Raw genomic sequence first — 19011 nt, 5'->3', positions numbered from 1 at the left:
CAGCATCTGATGGTGAAAGATGAAGCAGTGCCAGCGAATAAAGATCTAGCTATCTCAGCTGTTTTTGGATAGGATCGTAAAGCTGTACCTGTCTTTTATAAATCTGATAAAACTAAAGACTCTTCAGAGATATGAAGGATGCAGTACTGCTCTATAGTTACTCAAGATTAGCATGAGATTGGCCAAAACTGTATGTGTCATGTTCCCTTTAGCATACTTTTTAAAAGATGGTAATAAAACAATATAGTTAAAAGTGGTCGTCAGATGCCAGTTGTCCACAAATTGATATTATTTTTAAGGATCTTAATGAAAAGTAGATAACATACTATAGTTAAAATTAGCTGTCAGTGGTATTGTAAAACTACAACGTTTAACTTGTCAAAAACAGCTCTGTTCACAGCGAGCCGTTTAGGTGCATGTCCCTTTAAATGCTAATGAGCTCCACTGACCCCGCCCCTCTCTTCAGTGTGGAGAGTGAGACTGTAAACTGTACCCACATTTAGCCACTTGCTAACAAGATAGATAGATAGATAGATAGATAGATAGATAGATAGATAGATAGATAGATAGATAGATAGATAGATAGATAGATAGATAGATAGATAGTCTGATTATTGATTATGCAATAGTAGTTACTATCCAAGGCTTTCTAGTCATCAAGACAACCCCAAAACTAGCTGATTGTAAAACGATGTATTTTGGCCCTTCCCTAAAGCTCTACTTCTTATTTTGAGGTCAACAGAAAACTGCAAGAAAGATGAAGGGAGAAATAAGCGGAGCAGGACAGCTAATTAAGTGTGTGTCCGCGGTTCAAAGCAAGCTCATTAGACGGAGCGCAGCGAGTGACGTAGACGCCTGACAGACATCAGCTCTCCCACGCCGCTGAGGCATTGATTTCTCCACTCGTCCTCATTCTCTCACTCCCTCACTTGTTTTTGGGCAATGTTCAGCTGAATAGTTGGGCTCTCTGAATGTTTAATTATCTCTCAGAGCATCAGCTGAGCTCACACTCAGATCAACACACCTGAGAACACACCTGAGCAGATGACATGCGGCTGCTTGAGCCGGATGCCTACAGATATCATACACACCGTGGTTGGAACATCTCAGACCACTGAAATGCATGTTTGAATTAGATTAGTAATCTAAATAATATTTTGTGTCATAATTCTAATTCTAATATAATTCATATTCTAATATAATATAATATAATAGCTTTTTTCAAAACATTTATTGCACGTCAAAAAATATTTAACATTATATTATGTTATGAAATATAATATTATATATTTATTTTTCAAATTGAGAATATAATATTTTATAAAAATTATAATATAATAAATGACTTTATTTTGTCAAAATATTAATACAATATTATATATATTTTTTTTATTTATTTTTTTTCTAAATATAAATATTTACCTTGTGTCATAATTCTTTAAAATATTATTTTTTTTTCACAATTTTGTGTCAGAATATTTTTTTTAATATATAAAATTGTTCATTTTTCAAAATATAAATATTTTCTTTGTCATAATTTCTAATGTAATTTCACATATATCACATGTTTTATTTATTTTTAAATAGTGATGTTTACTTCATGTCATATTATTTAATATAATTTTTTATATAACAAATAAACAATTACATACTTTTTTCAAAATAGAAATATTTACTTTTTTCCTAATTCTTAAAATAAAATAGTTTGTAAATGAATAAATGAATGAACATAACACTAACAACTCGTTTACTGCAGTGCATGAGTGAATCTAACCAAGATCATAAAGCCATGTCATATTTCAGCCCAAAATCAAAGGATAAATATCTCATATAAAGAAAATTTGAAGCATGAAACACTCCGCTCTAATCCTCATGACTCTAACACATCCAGATATTTTACTTCTGAGCTCATTTGTAATTTTACTTATTCTAATAGATGCTTTCTCTTAATGCTTCTCATTAGTTTCTCAGGACTGTAATACAGTAATGAGAAACATCCTGCACAATTTTTTAAATCAACAAATTACGGGAAGTAGATCTAATACAACAATTATGTCTAAATAATTTACTGTTCAAATAGCATTATTGGTTTTTTTTTTGTTGTTTTTTTTTTTTTTTTTGCATTATAGTTATGAGAACTGCTGAGGAAAATTAACTGCGCAATTGACACTAAACTAATTTTCTTCAGGTCTGAAGATTTTCTTGCACTGTGAAATATTATATATATAGTGTTATATTTGAATTTTATTTACATTTTTTTATATTGTTTCAATTATTATATTTTTAATTAATAATAATTATTAGTATTCATTTATAATGATTGTATACTTGTTATAATATTAGTCATTACAAAAAAGACTGTAAAAATGTATATAGTTTATCATAACATGTATTGTTATTTTATGGCCCACTTTTTTTTTAATGTAGAAAGTATGAATTAGCACAACTGTATGGTGAAGAACAGAATAAAATGGCATTGTACCTGTGTGACACATGACATATGATTATATTTTATATAAATATTTCTTCTATATTTTTGCCATCTGTGATTAATGCGATTAATGCTGCACAATATAATTACAGCAGCAGCTCCGGGTCAAACGCCACGTTACACAGAAATAAGAGATCTGTTTCAGCCCCAGAACCTTCAAGCTTGAAATCCGTAAATGAGGAGCGCGTGGGAGTCCAAGCAGAGAGAGTTTGTGCTTTAACACAAATCATCTTAAGAAAAACACTTGATTTTTTCAAGGACTCTTGGATTGTGTTTGGTGATTTGTGAGCAGAGCTGAAATGCAGATGAGTTTGGTTTATTCTGTACAGCAGTGAAGTCGAAGGCCTTGATTTCCATTCATTCTCTCTCTTTCCCCAAAGCATCAATTAAACCTAACGGCCATCAGCACCTTCCCCTCCAGACCTCCAGGGCTTTATTTATTTATATGCTCATTCACTTATTTACAATCCACTCTTCTGCAAGCAGCACTTTTTCAGTGGTTGCAGCACAAATGAACAGATCTTCACATTCACAAACGCTTTCTGACACACCAGAGACCATGTTCTTTGGCTAAAAACAGTGATGTGTGATTTAGCCCGAACACGTAGTCACACATAATAAGGACTGCTGTGTTCACTTCATCTCCAGAACCTCTCAGTCTATGCACTGATGGTCTATGCATTGCATTTCATTGAAATTATTATTATTTTTTACAGTAAGCACGACAGAATTAAAATTGAAAAGAAACTCCTGAGAAGAAACGTGAAAAACTGCAAAAGAAAGAAAGCTTAAATTTAATGTTTAACCCAATTTAGTATTACATGTAAATATATTTGTATTGATATACTAATGGATCAGTATATAAAGTATTTAGATTAGTAAAATTAGTATTCATTTCTGTATTTTTATAATGAGGGGATTTGTTTAGGCTATTGGTTGACTGATCAAATAATTCATTTTCATTATTGCCTGCAATGAACAAATGAATAAATGAGAACTATATGAGAGAAATAAAAACATTAGTGAAAAGTGTGCTTAATAAATGGACAGTCAAAAATCTGGGTGTTATATTAGACAAGAACTTGTCTTGATTCTTCCATCTTAAACATTGCCAAGCTACGAAACATGTTATCTGTTTCTGATGCAGAAAAGCTAGTTCATGCATGTTTAGGGTATTGGTTGACTGATCAAATAATTCATTTTCTTTATCGCCTGCAATGAAGAAATGAACAAATGAGAACTGATGCAGAAAAGTTAGTTCATGCATTAATGACCTCTAGACTGGACTATTGTAATGCACTTCTAGGTGGTTGTCCTGCTTCTTCAATAAACAAGTTACAGGTAGTCCAAAATGCAGCAGCTAGAGTCCTTACCAGGTCAAGAAAATATGATCATATTACCCCAATTTTACAGTCTCTGCACTGGCTACCTATTAAGTTCCGTATCAGTTACAAATTATTATTACTTACTTATAAGGCCCTAAATGGTTTAGCTCATGTGTACCTAACTATGCACTCAAAAGTGCAGTATTATTCTTTAGCTTAACTAATTAATTTTACTTTGTTGGAACAGCAACTACGCTAATTATGTCTCTATTTGTTTCTCTGTTTTGCCACAGGATTTACCTCAGATGATTCCAACCCTGAAACAACGTACAGAATGACCTAATATTGCTACAAATGTGATTGCATCATATAATAATTGCTGTTAATAGTGTTCATCATCTGGTTGACTATGTCTTTAATAGATTTTTTTCTGTATGTCTCTGTTATATACAGTACACATAAACTGACAGTCACCAGTTATAAGAATATTGTAGAAACGTCATTTTCTGTAAAGTTGCTTTGCAATGATTTGTATTGTAAAAATTGCTATACAAATAAACTTGAATTGAACTGAACTAAATATTAAATTTGAAAATATTAAAATGCTAAAAACATGTAAATAAATGTGAAAAGAATTAATTAATTAAATGTTACATCATTTACAGCATTTAGAGTAAAATACCAGCACTATGTACAGGATGAGCAAAGAGTGCAAAGAAATAAAAAATAAATCAATAGATGAACAAACATAAAACAAATGAATAAATGATTTTTAATTGTAAAGTTTTACCCAATTTAATACTGCATAGTCTTACAGATCTGCCACAATTATACAGAATATAAAGTAGATTTGCTAAGCTGAATCATTTATTTGCATGTATTAGATTTTTTCTACACTTGGTCCTCCATACAGAGAGCATTTTTTAAGCCGATCTCTCTCTCTTTCTCTCTATGTGTGTGTTTACTACAGCAGCATGAAGGGAGCAGATGTGAATCTTTAATAGCTTTACAAAACACCCTCCACATCGAGCAGATCTGGGATTGCAGTGCCTGCCTCGCTGTGAAAGAGTGATGCAATGCAATTCCTGCTCACACCAGCTCACGAGTAAACAGAGATAGATCATCAAATCATTGTAGGATGTGTACCACAACACAGAAAGAGATGATCTGCTACGGCCATGAGATGAGATTTGAAAAAATATTTATAAAACATAGACAGGAAGTCTTTACCGGTTCGCAAGAAAAAGTATGGACTAGCACAGCAAACTTCAAACATAAATCCAGGATCTCTCTTCATATTAGAAGTTATTTTTGTATTTTCCAGTAAAAATATCTGAACATCCTTAAAACAAGACACATTTACCAGAGAAGAAAAATTAGCAGAAGATATTCAAAAGAATATTCTTATACAGTATGTGTGCAGTTTTGTCTGAATTCACTAGCACTAGTGGTGGGAGTACTAGTATGAGTATTAGACCACTAGTGTGAGAATTAACATGAATTGTGTGAGTGCTAGTAAAGTTCTGTGTACTTGTGTGGAGTACTAGCAGCACCTATTAAACTATGTTAAAGAAATATGGAAATATATTTAAATTATAAATACAAATAAATGCAATAAAAAAAATACTAGTGTACTAGTGGGAGTTTTACTTTACTCATGTGAGTACTAGAGTGCTACTACTAGTAAAAAAAACTAGTGAACTAGAGGGAGACCAAGTGTATTTGTGTGAGTACTGGAATACTAGTGTACTTGTGTGAGTACGAGAGTACTAGTTTGAATACTGGTGTGTTTACTAGTGTACTAGTGGGAGTACTAGAGTTTTTATGTGAGTACTAGAGTATTAGTATATTCATGTGAGTACTAGAGTGCTAGTACAAGTAATATTAGTGAACAAGTGGGAGACCAAGTGTATTTGTGTGAGTATTGGAATACTAGTGTACTTGTGTGAGTACTAGAATACTTTTATGAGTACAAGAGTGCTAGTACTGGTAATACTAGTGAACAAATGGGACACCAAGTGTATTTGTGTGAGTATTGGAATACTAGTGTACTTGTGTGAGTACTAGAATAATTGTATGAGTACTAGAGTACAAGTATACTAGTATACTCATGTGAGTACTAGAGTGCTAGTACAAGTAATATTAGTGAACAAGTGGGAGACCAAGTGTATTTGTGTGAGTATTGGAATAATAGTGTACTTGTGTGAGTACTAGAATACTTTTATGAGTACAAGAGTGCTAGTACTGGTAATACTAGTGAACAAATGGGAGACCAAGTGTATTTGTGTGAGTATTGGAATACTAGTGTACTTTTGTTAGTACTAGAATACTGGTATGAATACTAGAGTACTATTATACTAGTAATCTTATGTGAGTACTAGAGTGCTAGTACTAGCAATACTAGTGAACAAGTGGGAAACCAAATGTGTTTGTGTGAGTATTGGAATACTAGTGTACTTGTGTGAGTACTAGTATACTTTTATGAGTACTAGAGTACTAGTATACTAGTAATCTCATGTGAGTACTAGAGTGCTAGTACAAGTAATACTAGTGAACAAGTGGGAGACCAAGTGTATTTGTGTGAGTATTGGAATACTAGCTTACTTGTGTGAGTACTAGTATACTTTTATGAGTACTAGAGTGCTAGTACTAGTAATACTAGTGAACAAATGGGAGACCAAGTGTATTTGTGTGAGTATTGGAATACTAGTGTACTTTTGTTAGTACTAGAATACTGGTATGAGTACTAGAGTACTATTATACTAGTAATCTTATGTGAGTACTAGAGTGCTAGTACTAGCAATACTAGTGAACAAGTGGGAGACCAAGTGTATTTGTGTGAGTATTGGAATACTAGCGTACTTGTGTGAGTACTAGAATACTTGTATGAGTACTAGAGCAGGGGTTCCCAAACTTTTTAGCCCGCGACCCCATGATAAATGCGCTGCTGCCCCGCGACCCCCCCCCCCCCCCCAAAAAAAAACACATCTCGTCGCGTGAAATGTACAGCAAATCGATTTTATGCCCAGTCTCAAAGCACACGAAGTTATATTTTATTGTTCTGCGTGCAAAATCAGTGTTACAATTCTGCATGAGCTGCTCGATATCCACCTGTTCTCTCTCGGAAAGTAACTGTGCAGCTATGTTGGGTTGAACTATGTTGGGTTCATTATTCTGCCATCAGGAACCAGTCGAGTAAGTCTGAGCTGCTCACACGCGTGCTCACACCCGTGCGCGCGCGCACACACACACGCGCGCGCGCACACACACACACACACACACACACACTCATGCTAATCCGCTAGATGTGTCACTTTATGCTTTCCATGGTGACGCGTCTTTGCTTGTCACGTGACATACCGCAGCAACAACAGAGCTGAATGAATGATCTGCTTTTGTCATTTTTCCTTTTTTATTCAAAATATTAACAAATTTGTTAGATATGGCATGAAATAGCTGATATTCCGATTGTCAAATATATGCAAGTGGAAGTGTTTTGTTGTTTAAACACCTTTATAACGATCGCGTTAGTTGAGCTGTATGCGCGATGGGCGCCGCCATCTTAGTTTGTGCCGCAGACGCAGTTCAGAGAATCAGATCTGTTGGATTTACAACACGTGAATTCATCCACTTCTCCCGAAATACATAAAAGTAAGTGGCTGGTGAACTGGGAGAATAATGGAGTAAACTTTAAAGCTACTTACACAATGTGTATCTGATATGAATAAAATGTGTCTAATTATAATGAAAAAGATTATTATTGCCGCTTCCTTTGACATCAGTGTGTATTTTACAAACTCTAAATGTATTGTTTTTTCTAGTACTTATATGTCTGAAACCTAAAATAAACATTATGTGGTTGAAAACACTGAAAAGTTGTGATGACAGCTCTGAGCGCACTTGTCTCTGGCTCAGCGCCAGCCAACTCGCGAGAGCACATTTGAATTTCACGTCATGCACTGACCGGTGTGGTCGTAACAGTTACACTCCAGGGACTAGCCTAGACTGATCACACCGGTGTGATCGTACGTGCGATGCGAAAGAGTTAAATGAATCGAAACAAAAATATATAAAGCCTATATCGAAATCATCTCGCGACCCCTGCGCCGGGGTCCCGCGACCCACCGTGGGGTCGCGACCCCTACTTTGGGAACCACTGTACTAGAGTACTAGTATACTAGTAATCTCATGTGAGTACTAGAGTGCAAGTACTAGTAATACTAGTGAACAAATGGGAGACCAAGTGTATTTGTGTGAGTATTGGAATACTAGTGTACTTTTGTTAGTACTAGAATACTTGTATGAGTACTAGAGTACTAGTATACTAGTATACTCATGTGAGTACTAGAGTGCTAGTACTAGTAATACTAGTTAACAATTGGGAGACCAAGTGTATTTATGTGAGTATTGGAATACTAGTGTACTTGTGTGAGTACTAGTATACTTTTATGAGTACTAGAGTGGTAGTACTAGTAATACTAGTTAACAAATGGGAGACCAAGTGTATTTATGTGAGTATTGGAATACTAGTGTACTTGTGTGAGTACTAGAATACTTGTATGAGTATTAGAATACTAGTATACTCATGTGAGTACTAGAGTGCTAGTACTAGTAATACTAGTGAACAAGTGGGAGACCAAGTTTATTTGTGTGAGTAGAGGAATACTAGTGTACTAGTGGGAGTACTAGAAGCACATATTTAACTATGTAAAATACATATGGAAATATATTTAAATGATAACTACAAATAAATATGCTGCAATAAAGGGACAGAACAGGTTTCCAGTGAGGAACTGAAGCCACTTAATGTCAGTAATGCTAATCAATGCAACCTACTCTCATTGTGACTTTGACGAATAGCATAAAGTGTCATAACTGTGACGTGCGAATGTCAGAATCGAGTATCAGCTGTGAATTCACTTGCACTGATCAACGAATCACTGTCAGAATCTGTTTATACAGTTAGCAGAAGACACATACGGAGAGTGTGGAGATTAAACGCACAGTTAATACGAGAAAAACCATAAGTGGTGTGATAGGGTAAAACAGTCAGGAGGGGATAGATGGGCTGGAGGCGTTTCCTGTGACCGGAGGGGTCAGAAATCACCCGCACTAATGTGCAGCCCATCAGACAGCTTAATGTTGAGTGTGTGCCTGACCAGTGTTAAATACAGCAGCCTGGAGTCAGATTAAAGAACAGACTTCACCATTTAAAGGATTAAAGCAGAGCCCCAGAGCTCCAGATTTTAAACACACTTGGGTCAACTTCAAAGTGTCCCTTCTTTCTGTATTTCATATTTATGATAGACAGCGACACGGTTCAAAGTTCAACAGGATTATTGAACATGCTGTGTTGAGCTACAGTGACCTCAGCTATCAGTTCACCAATGCCTTTCTGCTGCTCTCTGGAGCTTCTGCAACTCGCACACAGTACAGACAGCAGATTATATATTATAAAATAACATAATGCATGATATAACATACATTTAACATTAGAATTGTTTTGCATTTGTGGTTGATACAACAGCGGCCGTATAAGTGTTAAATCATGCTTTCCTATCAGTTCCTGGCCTCTGGAGTAAAGTGGAAGAGCCAGAGCAACTTCATTTTCAGACATCTAACTGAAACTACATTAAGCACAAACACAATGTGTGTCGCTCAAGCAGACAATGATGTAGAGTTCTTTACTTTTTTTTATGTATAACTAGGGTGTGTGTCTCTGGGTTTGGGATGTTTAGTAGGGTGATCTAGAGACCTGGCCAATCAAGCTAGTGTTCGATGTGAAAAGTGCTGTTTGTGTCTGTGACAGGACTTAACAACACTCTCATTTAGATGGCAGTTTCTCCTACCAATGCATGTGCTAATTACATTCAAATTAGACCGGTGAGGAAGAGAAGGAGACAAGGACTAATAAAGGGTTTCATTCTTGCCGCTATCATCCTCTCTCAGTGTGTCCGCCTCCCTGTTTCGCTCTCTCTGTCTGCTTACTTGACTCTTTAGGCTACTGTGAGCTGGGCCCGGCTCGGTCAGCCAGTCATTTAGGAGGCAATGTCCAGATGATAATGCAAAGAGAAAGAGAGAAACACAGTGATGCAGTGATCTTTCCACTAGCACTAGAGTGTAGTATTGAAGGGTTATGTTAAAGTGTAACATGTAGATATCAGCCATTGGTTAACTGTGTGTGTGTGTGTGTGTGTGTGTGTGTGTGTGTGTGTGTGTGTGTGTGTGTGTGTGTGTGTGTGTGTGTGTGTGTGTGTGTGTGTGTGTGTGAGAGAGAGAGAGAGAGAAAGAGAGAGAGAGAGAGAGAGAGAGAGAGAGAGAGAGAGAGAGAGAGAGAGGAAGTAAATATAGAGTTAAAAGGAAGAGATGAAAAACAGCAGGGGGAGAAGGATAGGAAAGAAAAAAGTAATGAAAGAGATAATGAAAATGCTGACGCGGAGGGAGACATCTGCACCGTTTTAGCACTCGATTCACTAAATGAATTATGCAAAACAATGCAAACACATGAGAAAAAAAAAAAAAAAAAAAACGGTGCTAAATGCAACTTACATGCAGTTTTATTGTAAAGCTGGTTCTGCTTGCCAGGGGTCATGGATCGCTTCCCTGAGATACTACAGTGTGTGCACAGTTATTAGACTAATTTATATTCTGATATTTTTTCCAAGCACATTTTACCAATTCCAAACCCTCATCGACAATTATGTATAACTTGTAAATGATTAAATACACAATTACTAGTACTTATTACGATTGATGTGGTTTGGAATTAGTCAAATGTGCTTGGAAAAAATATGATCAGAATATCAGTTTGCCTGATAATTATGCACACACTGTAAATGTGCATCTGGATGTGTGCAGTGATAATGATCTCCATCATTTCATCTCTACGCTAAAACGTTTTTTTTTTTTTTTTTTTTTTTTTTTTTTTTATTATAAAAACCTGTTCCTGCCTGATTTTCATAGTTTTGTAAATAAGGCATAAATCAAGACAGAAGCCTTGCTTGTAGGGGTGTAACGATTCACTCGTTTTCTCGATGCATCGATTACAAACCCTGTCGATTTATATGCATAGATTTGAAACATGATTTTTGAATCGTGAATCGCCTGATCTTGAACAGCAATCGATTCAAAATGCTAAGAATCGAATGAATCGCGATTTCTATAGCGATTCAATGCTTTCAAAATGTATACACATTAAATTACTACACGCACGAATTAATGGAGACCTTGAAGAGTGTTCGTGAATCGTGCCTCTTATCTGTCCTTCACGCGCTCCACTGTTTACCGCCTGATGAGACTTGCGCTCGCGCTCCGTTCGTCTCTGACGCAGCTGACGCGTGATCTGTAGGACTCGTGGCCAGTGCCGGAGCCGTCGACAGCTGTATTTATTGCATGGACAGAGCAGAAATGTAAGTGTCTAAATCATACTCACAGATCCATTGAATGATAAATGTTTTTAAACAATGAGGATGAACCGAATATCCGAAGGAAACTTTTAAAATTAACCACAGCATTAACAACGACCTTGAAATAAGAGCGCGAGATTTATCTGATAATCAGATGCATGAAAGTAGCGTTTGTTTCATTAGCAAACAGACATCTGCCGTTTTCTCTCAGAATCATTCGCTGATGGAGAGGAAAAGTTAAATAGAGATGAAACGTTTTCACACTGAAAGAGAAGCGATCTCGCTCTCATAGACGTGCCAGGCTATATCTGCAGCTAAACTGAATAAAAGCAGAATGAACTGATGAAACAAACAAAAAACCCACAAACAATTTATGAATGATGCAGTGCTAATTGACATTTATTACAGTACAGAAACTATAAAGTATATTTTCTACCTTATTCTGTGCGTAAAATGTAAATAATTGCTAATTGAATGTAGTCTAGTAGGCTATAGCTATAAAACAATCATAAAATTGCCATTAGGAAAAACATATTGATTACAAATGACTGATTATTGTCCAGCAGTGTATTTGATTTATTACAGCTAATTAAAAGTAATTAAAAAAAGAAGATAATTCCTTGTAAATAATAATCATAATAATAATAATAATTATTATTATATAGGCTACATACATAAAATGATTGTATTTGACATTTCTGTCACTTTTGAAATTATGGCTACGCAAAATGTTAGCTTATACATAATACTCTTTAAGCTCTTAAAAACTTGGCTTACATACATTTTTACGTATATGCCATGTCGCATCATTAAACGAGCATTTAACAATGGACAAAAGGTTTTTTTCTAACCTATGGTTCTCTAACCATAAATGCATCTGGAAATATCCTAACTTTACTTGCATTATATTACTTATATATAACATTATATAATGAACTCAAAATGGTCAACATTTTGTGTTGAGTGTTTTATTTCATTCAAAAATGCACACAAAACACATGTAAGGACTTGCTGGCACAGCGCTAGATCATCTTAAACTGGATCGCAGAACAAAAAAAAGAGGATTTCTGCTGCAACATCCCATAACCATCTCTGTGGTGACATCAGCAGCAGTTCATCAGTGCCAGACCGTCGCCACAGCAACAGCACCATTGCTACATTTCTAAGCATCCGAGCGTGTGCTCCGGCTCCCTCCAGCATCTCCTGATCTTTCTCACAGCTTTTACCCAGAATGCTGTGGCGGCAGAGAGAGATGGACGGTGATGATGTAACACACACACACACACACACACGCCTGCGTTCTCTGAGCTGCTGACACGTGGAAGGACTTTTAAAGCGAGGCCATTGTACTGACAGAGAGATCAGCAGTTAGAAAAGTAACTGCTGTGCTGGAAGCTCCTGACACAAGTGTGTGTGTGAGAGTGACATCACAAGACACAATCCGCTGTGTGAAGCTCTTTCTGGTTCTGGTTCTGGTTCTGGTCGTCCACTCTCAGAAGCACGTAGGTCTCCTGTGTTAACTCCTCAGCTGCAGGGGTCTGCACACTCTCTTACAGCAGCTCAAGGTCGATCGCTGCAGATTACGTAACGGTGAGTCCGTGCAGAGCTCAGATCTTACCGCGGTACTGTTGCTGTGCAGAAGAATGACAGAGTCTTTGAGCCACGTCTGTCATCAGCTGTATATACTGACCAGCGCTCCACAATATTACATCTTTCTAGTTAATCGGTGTGTCAGAAATCAATAAAGATTAATCTTAAATTAATTATGATTGAAAACACAGTCTATCCATACATTGGGGTCTAAAGACACATGGGAAATCGCTATAAAATTATTTTAATAAATTATAAAATGTTATATAGTTCTATTATGTTTTTGAAATAAGTTTCTTCTGCTCATCAAGCCTGCATTTATTTGATCAAAAATACAGAAAAAAATGTAATATTGTGATATATAATTATTTTAGATTTTAAATGTATTAAACTTTAAATGATCATTTATTTCTGTGATGCAAAGCTGAATTTTTAGGGTCATTATCACATGATCCTTTAGAAATCCTTCTAATATGATGATTCATTATCAAAGTTCTGCTGCTTAATATTTTTTTCAGAACATGTGATACTTTTTTAGGATACTTTGATGAATAAAAAAAAAAAAAAAAGAAGTTATGTTTTTAAAATATAAATATTTTGTAATAACAATATACACTACTGGACAGTAATTTTGGGGTCAGTATTTTTTTTTTCCTTTTTTTAAATAAAATCAATACTTTAATTCAGCAAGTATGTGTTTAATTGATAAAAAGTTATAGTAAAGAAAATATATTATTAGAATATATATTATTAGAATTTTTATTTTTTATTTTGAATAAATGCAGTTCTTTTGAACCTTTTATTGATCAAATATATTAGACAGCAGAACTGTTTCCAACACTCATAATGAATCAGAATATTAGAATGATTTCTAAATGATCATGTGATCGACTGATGTAACATGTGACACTGAAGGCTGGAGGAATGATACTGAAAATTCAGCGCTGCATCACAGGAATAAAATATATTTTTTAAGTATATTCAAATAGAAAACTATTCTTTTAAGTTGTAATAATATTTCACAATATTACATTTTTTTCTGTATTTTTTATCAAATAAATGCAGGATTGATGAGCAGAAGAAACTTCTTTCAAAAACATTAAAAATAGTCATGTTTCCAAACTTTTGGTCTGTACTGTATGTATATATGTGTGTGTATAAATATATATTACAGACCATTAGATTTTCTTCCATTAATACTTTCTCTGATATCATGATCATCAGTCTTTACTTCTTTTGAATCCTTCTGCAAAGAATAAACCTCTCCACAAACCCTCAGTGTCTCAAACGAGCAGCTGAAGATGATGACAGACAGAAGCTAATTGATGAAGCACATTGTGTCTAATTGAGACTGAGATGAAGTTTCTCTGACCTCAGACCGCATCCAGACACTTCCTCGACCTTCACAGACGTCTGTTTCCACTCCCTTCTTTCACTTCGGGGCACGTCTGCGTTACTTTGTAATTTTTCATTGGGAATTTGGAGAGAAGTGTGACATTTTAACAGGCTTCTTGGAGTCTCGTCCTCTTCCAGAAAACCCTCTTTTGAATACTAAACAGATTTCCTCTCTTCAGTTATAGAAAGTCCTAAACGTCTCATTTAGAAAGACGTTCTGAGCTCCTATTGGGATGCAAAAGACTTTTCTTTTATTCAGTACTTTCAGTATTCAGTATTTTTTTTTTCACGAATGATTGCATATGGCAGCACAGTTTTACTGTGCAATAACTATTAAATAAAGAAATCATTTCATGTATACTTTTTATTTTAATGATGTGTCATCAAAAAGCCTGTTTTCCATTTCATTCAAACAGCGGATGCTTTACACACTCTGAAGAGTGGTTTTGCCATAAATAGTTAGAGAAATGCATCCAAAGTGTTTCTGATCTAAATCTGACCGCTTCTAAATGCGGCGCGCTTTGTTTCAAAGTGAATCCTGGTTGCACGCTTGTTTGCTGTAGAAGAACAAGCAAACTCGACTAGGTCAATATTAATTACTGAAGTTGTTGAGCACACAGCAGCTGCTGTAAACAAATGCAAATGCATTTTCATATCAAACAAGGTCGGCGTGATCGCTCGGCTCACACACGGATTCTGACACTTGCTTACTAACAAGTAAAGATCAGGATGATCCACGGACGGCACAGGTGTAGTCTCACACAACCTTCATCCGTCAGAACGCACTGTCAAATCTCACTGGAACTGTACTTTATTCATTAAACATCCCTGAACAGACACATGCAGTGTTAGGTCCTCATCTGAGCACAAAAGGCCCGTTCCCATTTCAAAGAAGCAATCTGTGAAATAATCATCCACTTCCTCATTTAAACAATGACGACGATGCCTCTTGGACCATTATTGAACAATTTATTATTTTCTCCCTGTTTGGGTTCGGCGATGAGGAATAGATGAGAGAAGTCCACGAAGCCATCACAGCGGAGGTTTTAATTGACCGAGGATTTTAGAGGGAAAGTGCTGCCAGAAATGAGCGCTGCCTTTGGGTGGAACAAGAAAGAAGATATTTCATAGAATGTTCACGTTGCTCTTTTTCACACAGAGGAACTTCACGTATCGCAGCAGTCGCGTTTTATAAAGTCTACGATAGATTGTGTGAGGAATATAGAGCCTTAATGACCTCTGCCCAATGGAAAAAAGCCTTGTAATATGCCAAAAAACAAACAAAAACACAAGAATAATCTTTGGGTTGGGTAAAGCATTATTATAGTAAACAAAACAAAAAAAAACTATATTTATATATAAAAACTATATTTCAATGAAAAAGTTTTATCAATATTTCTCATTTTATTTTTAGTTTAACTTGATATACTAAAATAATTGAAACTCAAATTAAGACCATAAAATAAACATTAACTTAAACACAATTTATATATAAAAAAAAATTGTTTAACCTGTCTATTTTTTTTTTTACTAAAATATTCAAAATTAAGTAAAAATGAACAAAAGCTATATATATATATTGTTTTACTACTAAAACTGAAAAAATATGCACAAATGTTTTTACTAAAATGATAAGGAAAACAGAAAATGCAATATTGGATGGTGATTGGACACAGTAATGTAAGTGGTGACAGTCTCTCAGGGGTCGTGTGTTCACACCTGAGGTCTCAGAATAACATGAGTGTGTTTGTCCTCACCGCTGATGGTGACAGACGCCTGTCCTTCTTCTCCCAGCAGCGGGTGGATCAGTCTGCAGCTGTAAGTGCTGTTGGGCTCCAGGATCACCGTCAGGACGCTCTTCACGCTGAACAGACCCTCCTCGTTGGCCACCTGTGAGATGGTAATGTTGTCGGTCAGATTGCGTCCGGCCCCGTCCTGCCACAGCACCTGTGCTTCAGGATAACCTCCGGACGCCTCGCAGCTGAGGGCCACCGCATCACCGGGCCTCAGGGCCGACTCTGGGCCCCAGGTGACCAGCGGCTTGGAGAACGGAGCTGTGATGGAGAGAGAGAGAGACAGAGAGAGAGAGAGAGAGAGAGAGAGAGAGAGAGAGAGAGAGAGAGAGACAGAGAGAGACAGAGAGAGAGAGAGAGAGAGAGAGAGAGAGAGAGAGAGAAATATAAATGCATGGGAAATACGGTAATGCATATCGAAATATTGGAAATTTGTTTAAAAATCATAATCACCGTTATTGAAAAATATTATATCACGATACATATTGATATTATACTGAATATATATTAACATTTACACTTTATAATTATTTATATTATTATTTAAATCAATATTTTTAAACTAAATGAAAATTAAATTAAATTAAATTAAATTAAATTGAAATCTTAAATATATATATATATATATGTTAGTGGTGGCCCGTTATCGGCGTTAACGTGCTGCGTTAACGTGAGATTCTTATTGGGCGATAAAAAAAAATATCGCCGTTAATCTATTCTCAAAGTTGGGTTGGGAGCTTGGTCTATACTATGTGAGCTATGATGACTTTCACCTTGATATTTCAGTGCGGATGTATGCCTAACCGAATTGCACTGTAGGGGGCGAGAACGAGTCTTTAAACCTGTGTGTACGCCTACTGTGAAATTACCACATCAAACGTGACGTGCTAACATTGATGCAGCTGAAGCCGCCGGGTTTGCTTTCAACTTTAATCCAAATGCATACGCACTGCAGACTGATGCCACTTTGCACTGTCTCCGGCGAACAACAAGCGAGAGACCAGAAGTCATTCATTTCCAATGGAAAGTAGTGCGGGAGCTGCGTGGAGTTCGGATCACATGCGTATTCGGATATTTTGGATCCGATTTGAGCCTCGGATACGTTCAAATATTCAAACTTCTTTCAAACCAGTTTAGGTTTTGCGTGACTGCCACTAGAGGGAGAAATGCGATCGTGTCCGAATGCCGTGTGCAGTGGAACGCTTGAGTATGTGAGAAACAGTGCAGTGTGGAATTAGTTTACAGCTTTCTCAAGCACTTTGTGATGTGTTTTGGAAACAGGAGATGAGCCCCTGGTCTAATGCGCCACCTGTCTTGAGAAACCCCTTCTAAAAGACTTACTTTTAGTCATTATTTTATATGGGTAGCACACATATTCAAATGAGCCATTTTAATCTAGATTAATCTAGATTAATTCCAAGATTACAGTGAGATTAATCTAGATGAAAATAATTAATCTATGCCCACCACTAATATATATATATATTTTAGTGGTGGGCATAGATTAATTATTTTCATCTAGATTAATTAACTAGATTAATATATATATATATATATATATATATATATATATATATATATATATATATATATATATATATTTTTTTTTTTTTTTTTTTTTTTTTTTTTTTTTAACAAAATAATTTTAATATTAATTAATTTAAATATATTGTTCATGTTGGTCTGAACAAAAGCAGCAGATGTTCTGAATGAAAACACAAATGTATAGCAGAAATACAGCGATAGCACAAAGCAGAGCTGTGCTCAGAAACATCACTGCATTAGGAATCGCTTAGAAGACAAAAAGAACAAAACTTTTTCTGAAAACAGTCAGTTCCCTTCAGAGATACATTTATAAATTCTCCTCGACTTGCACAAGTCATGTGAATAGTGTCTTTCAGTGTCAGAGCGGTGAGTTTCAGCGGAAGGCCATGGGTTTGCAGGTAAAGCAGCAGAAAGCGAGTGAACGCTAGAAGCAGAGCGATCTACTGCTGCCTTCACCTGGGGACCGGCTCGACATGATTCCCATTAAATTGTTAATTACATTCTAGGAGCTTAGCATAAAACACATATGGCTCAAGATCAGACGGAAAGCGTCTGCTGACACGCTCATCTACACCCACTTCCTCAGCAGGGACGCCAAACCACAGGCGGGAGGCTTCTGGGAAACGGGCCGCTCGTAAAGTGTTTGTGTTGAGGTGATGAAGAAATCAGCGCCGTCGTCCCTCGAGCGCACACACGCAGGGAGCCCGAGACCGCCTTATTCCCACACACAATCACCATTCAGCAAACACAGGAGTCAGGCGCTGGGACAGCGGGAGGGAAAGCAATCAGACGGCTGTGGGGTCGGCAGAACTGATGCCAAGAAGACTTTATAACCTCCAGCTGCTGCCTGACTCTCAACTCAAGACCAGGGCCGTATTCATCAAGCTTCTCAAAGTGCCATTTTAGTCTTAAGTGCTGAGAATTCATTAAATTTACTCCTACTTTCAAACTTCAGTATAAAAGCAAGTTATCAAATTCCGTTAAGCTAAGAATCACTCTTACTCTCCCAGTTATTACAGACAGCTCGAGAGCCCTCTCAAGTGGTTAGGAGTTGCCTGTAGGGGCTTGTGATGGCGCCGAGGAGACAGAGATGTTTACCTGTGCAAATCTTTCAGGAGAAGAAGAATGTTCTTGAAATGTTTGACGATGAGCAGTTGATCAATCGGTTACATTCCCTCTGTTACTCAAAGCGAGTAAAGAACATTTACATTACCAAAGAACATCATAACTGACTGAAGTATATTCTCTTTAAAGGGTTAGTTCTCCTAAAATATTATATTAGCCTGTGATTTACTCACCCTCGAGGCATCCCATCTACATGACCATGTACTTTTGAGTTATATTAAAAACTGTGCTGGCTCCTTCAAGCCTTATCATTGCAGTAGGTGCATGTTTTTTTTTTATTTCAACAGTCCAAAAGACGTCAAATAAAGTGCGCACATAAATAATAAAATGTGCCTCACACG

At 36.3% G+C, this 19011-nt stretch overlaps 1 protein-coding gene across 2 annotated transcripts in view; it reads right to left on the bottom strand.

The window, feature by feature from the left end:
• Nucleotides 1-19011, bottom strand: part of LOC127977280 (CD276 antigen-like) — a 69310-nt gene that overhangs the window by 30063 nt on the left and 20236 nt on the right. Inside the window, exons 4-5 of one of the 2 annotated variants that reach the window (XM_052582093.1) lie at nucleotides 15965-16261; nucleotides 15157-15304 (exon numbers count right to left, since the gene is read on the bottom strand). In XM_052582093.1, coding sequence (XP_052438053.1) covers nucleotides 15240-15304; nucleotides 15965-16261 — 362 coding nt within the window. In that variant the 3' untranslated portion in view covers nucleotides 15157-15239. Of the gene's footprint in view, nucleotides 1-15156; nucleotides 15305-15964; nucleotides 16262-19011 lie in introns of those variants that run through there. The other variant, XM_052582092.1, reaches the window with a different exon arrangement.

Source organism: Carassius gibelio, chromosome B18 (genome assembly GCF_023724105.1).
Source record: "Carassius gibelio isolate Cgi1373 ecotype wild population from Czech Republic chromosome B18, carGib1.2-hapl.c, whole genome shotgun sequence".
Lineage (NCBI taxonomy): Eukaryota > Metazoa > Chordata > Actinopteri > Cypriniformes > Cyprinidae > Carassius > Carassius gibelio.
The sequence above is the reverse complement of the archived record's forward strand: the minus strand, read 5'-3'. Positions and strand labels throughout refer to the sequence as shown.